Below are 8045 nucleotides of genomic sequence, written 5' to 3'. Positions count from 1 at the left end.
TGTGAAGTGTGCACTGTATGCATAGAATACAAAAATATGTAGTATTTAACAGAGCGCACTGCATGGACTACTGTATCCCACAATGCATTGTGCTCAAATTCATCTTCCATGGTCAGTGTGAAGAATAAACCAGACATACAGTTCAATTAATTATCTCATTATATGATTTTGAAGACTTAAAGGCAGAATTTGGTCAGACTTATTTTTGAGATTATAAAAATAAACATGCAACACACCGAGGTAAATGTAGCTGTTTGAAACATTTATCAGTGCTTATTGTTTTACATTCACTACTGTTCAAGTTGGGTGTCCATTTAATGTTTGTGAAAGAATCTCTTCTGCTCACCAAGGCTGCATTTATTTGATCAAGAAAAAATACAATAAAAACAGTAATATTGTGAAATATTACCATTTAAAAGAACTGTTTTCTTTTTGAATATATAGTAAATGTAACTTATTCCTGTGATCAAAGCTGAATTTTCAGCATCATTACTCCAGTCTTCAGTGTCACATGATCCTTCAGAAATCATGCTAATATGATGACTTGATGCTCAAGAAACATTTCAGATTAATATCAATGTCGAAAACAGTTGTGCTGCTTCATATTTTTGTGGTAACCTTGATACATTTTATTTCGGGATTCTTTGATGAGTAGAAAGTTCGAAAGAACATCATTTATTTGAAATAGATATCTTGTGTAACATAAATGTCTTTACTGTCACTTTTGATCAATTTAGTGCACCCTTGCTAAATAAAAGTATTAATTTCTTTAAAAAAAAACAGTTCTTACAGACCCCAAACTTCTGAACAATAGTGTACTTTTTAAACTATGTACTGTATATAATATTCAGAAAGCAGTAGTCCATACACAGACGAATCACCCATGTGCAATAATAATGATATAACACACGTGTTGAGGTATGAATTTTTATGTGAATAAACCCACACTCACTGAAAACCAACCAAACACACACACACACAAACACACACACACACACACATAGTGTGAATATACAGCTCAGCTCACTTCAGTCAAATCCAGAACAATCATTAGTACCTTTTCAAAATCTCATCGACTGTCCAGATGCATCTAAGCGCATTTATACCGCAGTAAATTGTGTATGAGAAACCTTCAGTTGCATTCATTGGGCGTTTATGAACCTTTTCTGTCATATTTGACACATCCAGCAGCATTATATACAGTTATGGGCTTTGTATTGAATAGCTTTGCACAGATTGGATCGCAAACTTCCGTCAATGTGACGTAGGCATCTGGTGGTGTGACGGAGGCGTCTATCGCTCCCGGACTTTTGTCTGCAGAATAATGACTCTTGATTTCAGGTGGCACTTGCGTTGAAACACGAGACTTTGTTTTGACCTTTCAGGCCACTTGAAGATTCACCTGGTTCCAGGTGAGAGGTCACGTGAAAGAATCTCCCGGCCCAGAGCGAGTACGTCCAGGGCTTGAGGCATTTCTTTTTTTCTGTATTGTTTACTGATACAGTTGATCTGCCCATCACAGGAAACACGAGTCCCGGCGGCCATCTTGAATCCGTCTGGCGCCTCGCTCCGAGAGTAAAGCTGTAGGGGTTTCTTTAGGGTATCTGTACCGTTGAATGAAGGCCGTTTATTGTGATGCAAGTCAAAATCCAATTTCTGAATCCGCCCGAAAACTCCGGGTCCGTGAGCAAAGGATCGATCCTCTCGCCAAAAAGCCTGAGTGTGTAATGAGAAAGAGTTGAAATCATTTATGAGGAAACACTACTGGCGACAGCACGGTCGCAAATCAATTCAGCTGACATTTCTGTCAAAACCCCCGCTTTCATCTTTATCTTTTCCTGTGGGTTGAGACATTAACTGATTCCAATGTCATAAACTGTCTCCACTTAGTAATTGAGTGACTAATTAATTGGACTGGGCGGTTTGTGCCATGTGACGGTGGAAATATGGGATGGTGATTTTGCTGTTCAGTTGCTGTGAGCTGATTTTTATAAATTATTTTTATAAACTGCTCTTGCAGATTAAACGCACTCTTAAAAATAAAGGTTCCAAAAGTGGGTTTTGTTGTTGTTGCAAGAACCAATTTTGGTTCCCCAAAGAACCTTTGAGTCAACGGCTCTTAAAATAACCTTATTTTTAGCGTGACGAACGTGTTAATAATCCAAAGAACCTTTTGTGGAATGGAAAGATTCCATGGATTTGAAAGGATTTTCATGGAACCATCGATGGCAGTAAAGAACCTTTATTTTTAAGAGAGCATGAAGAAAACTGAAAAGGTGAACAAACATGAAAGCGTTAAAGAATTACGACTATTAGCTGGGTCGAACCGCCGTGAGGGATGTTTCCATACTGGGGAATCCCTGGTGCAGAAGCGTACCTCTCGTCTGCTGTGTTCATCAGGATGGCAGGGGTTTGTTTACATGTAGTGCCACTGACTCTCCAGACCCATATTCACTCCCCCAAGACCACCCAGAGCCGCTGAGAGAGAGAGAGAGAGAGAGAGAGAGAGAGAGAGAGAGAGAGAGAGAGAGAGAGAGAGAGAGAGAGAGAGAGAGAGAGAGAGAGAGAGAGAGAGAGACTTTCATGAAATCACAAACACATCTACAGACAGCCTTGAGAATGGATAATTCTCATCTTGTACATTCAAATGTTTTTGGTGAATTTAGAGTAAATGTTTATTATTAATTAGTTATTTCATTTCAGTAATTTTGTATACATCTAATTTGCTAAAATAAATATATATCTATGCATATAAACACTGTATATAAACCATATATTGCAGGTGGACTTTTATTATGACAGTTAAGCATTTTTTTTTGTAATGCATTTACAAAAAAAAATGAATGCATTTTTTATGACAGTTATATATATATATATATATATATATTCTACTAGTAAGTGTTTTCTATTTGAATATATTGTAAAATGTAAATTGATGGCAAAGCTATCAACTAATTAGAGAACTAATTATTGAAATCAGCTGGCTGAGTTCATGGCTGGAATAAACATATGGCAGGACTTTTACTTTCTGCCCCCTGGACTTTACACCTCTGAAAAAACATTTATTATTATTATCAATGTTGAAAACAGTTGTGCTGCTTCACATTCGGGTGGAAACTGTTTTTTCAGGATTATTTGATGAATAGAAATGCCAACAGAACAGCATTTATTTGAAATAGAAATCCTTTGCAACATTATATATACCTTGACTGTCACTCAATTTGTTCAAAATTTGTCCTTGCTGTATAAAATTATGAATTTCTTTAAATATAATATAAATATAAATATAGAAAAATTGAGATTTTTCTGTGTTATAGTAATGAGAAAGTTTCCTTAAATGTCATGAACACATAAAAAAACAATGCAATGATGGCTTCATTTTCTTTAAGCAAAATATAATCTCTTATAAATTGATTATGGTGTGAATCATTCTTTTATAGAGCGTTTTATAAATGAAGCAGTGCTTCAGTTACAGTACGTGTGTTCATTTTCCCCCTCAAACATTTGAGCATTTGTTGATGTACCTGGTGGTCTGATGCCCATGTGCGACTGACCATCCATTACGAAACCTCCCATTGGCTGACCATCAGGGGTGTACGGGCCACCGTGACCTACTGCACACACACACACACACACACACACACACACACATACGAGACAGTTAAGAAGGTCAGACATATCCACACATAACAGCTTCCCAAAGGAAATGTGTAAACTGTCACAATGTTAAGAACACTTCCTTTCCAATCCACCCAGACATTTACTGAAACCAAGCTGTGTGTGATGGATAAGGCTGAGTTCAACTAATTCATCCTGAAAACCATTTTAGGGGCAGTTCATTCAGGACATGTTCTTGCGTTTAATAATAGCGCAACAGAATTGGACCAAAAGCATGTTTGGAAAAATACATGATTGGTCCATTGTTTTAAAACTGATGCACATTATAACTTGTTTTAAAACTTTTTCTTTTTTGATTTTGCATACATCCAATTTGCTACACAAACATATAACTAAACACATATATATGCTGTATATAAACCATATATTGCAGGTGGACTGACAATATTCTTATTAGAATTAAGCAAACTTTATAAAAAAATGTATTCGCAATATATGTAAGAAGTCTCTTCTGCTAATTTATTTGATCAAAAATACAGTACAGTAATATTGTGAAATATTACAATTTAAAAGAACTGTTTTCTATTTGCATATATTTTACATGCTAGTTTATTCCTGAATTTTCAGCATGTTTGGAGACAAATGATTGTTTCCATTGTTTTAAAACTGCTTCACATTAAAACTTGTTCATTTGACTCCTTCAAAAGCATGATACTTGTGGTGCAAGACACTGAAATAAACAGAAAGACAGCAATGCAACAGCAAAAGTCATCCATCTGTCGCATGCTTGCATAGACCAATAATTAAAACATAGTGCAGATTTCCATGGATGACAGAGCATTTTATACAGTTTAGCTCTGAGAAATGAAACAAAAATCCGTCAGTTTTACAAGGCACTTGCCTGCGCGGTTGGACTGGTCGATCATCGGCTGGACGATCCTTCTCCTGGCATTGATAAACCTGATGGAGCGAAGCAAAGAACAGTTGAAATGAGCATAAAAGGACATTTTTTTTGTTTTATTAACGTGCTGGCTCCTTTCAAACGCAAGCATCAATAAAATTTATAGTTCTGGATCTGAACAAACGCATTTGAAAAAGTATTCAACTTTGGCGCACGGCTCATCCAGCACAGTTTGTGCTACAGACACGAGTGATTTCTCAAATCATGCAGCTTATTAAGTCTAAAGAGAACAGATTTGGGTGAAAACGGGTGAAAATCATTGTCATGTCGGCGAATTCTGCATATGCATACACGCCTGACGTTTACAGAACACTAAAAAAACCGACTTTATTTTAACACAGAACATAAATTAACACAGAACTTCAATGCTTTCCGCATTTATTCCCATGCTATGCTTGACCTATGACCCCCTGACTCGGTGACCTCACACCCCGGGCAGCAGCCCAGCTCTGCTCTTTCTCAGCCTGAAAAATTCCCCGTGACCTCTGACCTTGGAGTGCCAGGGCACAAGTCCACACATGATTAATGACCCCTCTGCGTCACCCCAGGTGCTTCGCTTCCATTCGAACCTTCACAAAGGAGGGGAAGTTCTACTTTTAATTCATAGGAAGTGAATTACACACACCGACCGTGTGAGCGTTCTATCCATTAGAGGAGAAGCCTGCCTTTACATCAAGTTTTCCGGCCAACTTTGACCAAATCTAAACATTCACAACAATATTCCCTTATTGCAACAAAGATGCATTTACTTAAGAAGCAAAACTGCATAAGACATAAGGACTCATTTTCAGAGAATGGATGAATTATGTTATTTCTCTTACTGCACTCTTGTTGTTAGAATAATAAGAAAAATAAATTCTTTGAAATCAACTCTTAGACAATTTTTTTTTATCTTGTCTTAAAGTATATAAATTCATACGGGAAAACTGGACAAAAATACAGATTTAGAAAAAAATTCATATACACCTGTTCAGAAGTTTAACAAAAACAATAAAATAATATTTTTATTTGACAAATATGCATTCAATTGAAAAAAAGTATCCTGGTTTCCACAAAAATATGAAGCAGCACAACTGTTTTCAACATTGATCATAATCAGAAACGTTTCTTGAGTATCAAATCATCATATTAGTTTCTAAAATTAGATCATGTGACACTGAAACTGAGTAATAATGCTGAAAATTCAGCTTTGATCACAGGAATAAATTAAATTTTTCAATATATTCACATGGAAAACAGTTATTTAAATTGTAGAAATATTTCACAATATTACTGTTTACTGTGTTGTTAATCAGATAAATCCAGCCAAGCACATTACTATTCCCATTGCAGAAGTGAGAATGTACCAATTAAAATGTCTATATTTTATAAGATTTTATAATGTATTTTCCATGTAGTGTTGCATCCCACAGCTTGAGAAGCACAGGCATAGATGAATGTTAAGAAGCAGTAAAAACAGAGATAAACAGGATGAGCAGCGTGACGAGCAGGTACCATAAACGCTTTTTTGAGGTTGTTGAGAGCTAGCATCTCTCTCAACTCCGCCCGTTAGGTGACCAATCAGAGATAAGAGCCGTTTCCCCAGCGGGGACGAGCCCGTCCCACTCTTTAAGGGGGTTAAAAGCTGACCCCTCACTGAACCCCTCTTCTCACCACGAGACCAAGTTTACGAGCTTCATGCCTCTGCCTGTTCACTCCAAACACACACACACACACACACACGTACACGGCCCAACACGCACGCCAAACACATAACAACACTACGCAGCAAGTGAAATATTTGGGGGCCCTTTCTTGTACACAAGGGAGCAAAGAAACACATAGTACCTTTACTGCACAATCCAACACAGAACAAACCTGCTGTGCCGTATAGGCTCATTTATATAGGAAGAGCTAGTCTATGTGGGGTTCAAATGCTAAGATCTACTATATACAGTGCGGTTGAAAGAATCCACTGGTAAAAATACCTCTATTCTGAATTTTAATACAAAATATTTACTTGCAAATTTTATTGCAAATGCAAGATATATATATATATATATATATATAGTGGGATTAATTGGTTGTTGTTGTTGTTGTTGTTGTTTTTTTTCAATTTAATACAAAACATTTATTTTCAATTTATATTATCAGCATAATTTGAGTGAAAATAATTTTAGTTAATGCTCAATTTTCATGCTCATTGTCAGAAATTAAATCAATAAAGATTTTATATAATATAAATAATTCAATAAAGACATTTCCAAACATTCCTTTTGCCATTAATTGTAATAATCCAATAATCCAATACAGCAAAAGATATAGATAACTGGCTTAGAACCATTTTTTGGGGTGAAAATACTAATGTACCTAAATATATATATATATATTTAATATTTAACAATATTAAATTAATAAAACATTTATAAATGAAGAGTTCAGATGCAAAAGCCTCTAAGTGCCATCTGAAATTTTCTTCTAGAATTATAATTTTTATGAAGCTCGTATATTTAAGTTCAGTAATTTCACTTAAATGGCAATGCAAATTACCTATTAATTGCCATTTAAGTGATGATTGAAATGATCACTTAAAGGCTTTTGCATCTGAACTCTTCAAATAATTCAGCATTATATATATATATATATATATAGCATCTATATAGCATCTATATAGCATATATAGTGGGGTTACTGTTTTTTTTGCAATTTAATACAAAATATTTATTTGCAAATGGTATTATCAGCATAATTTGAGTGAAAAAAAACTGAAATAAAATTTAACAAGAATTTCAGTTAATGCTCAATTTTCATGCTCACTGTCAAAAATAAATGCATTTAAAATCTTAATGTACATATTTCTTTATTTTTATGTCATCGCTTTTTTCTTTCTTTATATATTCTAAAAACTTATTTTCCAGGCTTGAATAAAAACAAAGATTTTCTATGTGGTCTCTTTCTGGACCCCACCGTACATTCCTAGGCCTCCCAGTTTATATTAACTCACCCTGTGATACTTGTAGCCTATTGAACCTAAAACTCTACAGCAAATGTTCCTGTCTGGAAAGCATAGACATAAAGTTATCTTTTAGTCCCACTGTATTGTGAGGTCATTCGGAGGACAGTGTTCCTCTTTACGAGTGTGTGTCTGTGCGTCTCCATGTTTAAATAAACCAGTCCAGCTGTTCCCTGTGATAATTTCTGTTTAATTTGACAGCAGCTCGTTTTCGCCCCTCGCGTTCCCTCACCTGTTTCCTCTGCGCGCCGGAGCTGCACACACACACACACACACACACCGCTTTCTGCGCTCTTGTTTGTGTTGGGCTTTGAAGAGCACCTAATGTATTTTCACTCCGGTTATTAAAATACTAATTAGTTGTCATTTTGATTATGAAGGGCTCTTGAGGGTCTAAATACTGTTTACAGTGATGAGTAAAAGCCAAAGACGAGAAAATGTTCTGCCAATTAAAATGCGCTAAAAAAATAGTCA

General features: G+C 35.7%; 1 protein-coding gene across 2 annotated transcripts in view; it reads right to left on the bottom strand.

Moving 5' to 3' along the window:
* Positions 1-913: 913 nt before the first annotated feature.
* Positions 914-8045, bottom strand: part of meis1a (Meis homeobox 1 a) — a 24786-nt gene continuing 17654 nt past the window's right edge. Inside the window, exons 10-13 of one of the 2 annotated variants that reach the window (XM_081361911.1) lie at positions 4520-4578; positions 3525-3614; positions 2378-2478; positions 914-1716 (exon numbers count right to left, since the gene is read on the bottom strand). In XM_081361911.1, the coding sequence (XP_081218037.1) occupies positions 2417-2478; positions 3525-3614; positions 4520-4578 (211 nt within the window). In that variant the 3' untranslated portion in view covers positions 914-1716; positions 2378-2416. The remainder of the gene's footprint in view (positions 1717-2377; positions 2479-3524; positions 3615-4519; positions 4579-8045) is intronic. The other variant, XM_081361912.1, reaches the window with a different exon arrangement.

Source organism: Scardinius erythrophthalmus, assembly GCF_964197995.2.
Source record: "Scardinius erythrophthalmus genome assembly, chromosome: 3".
Lineage (NCBI taxonomy): Eukaryota > Metazoa > Chordata > Actinopteri > Cypriniformes > Leuciscidae > Scardinius > Scardinius erythrophthalmus.
This window is presented reverse-complemented; position numbering and strand designations above follow the sequence as displayed.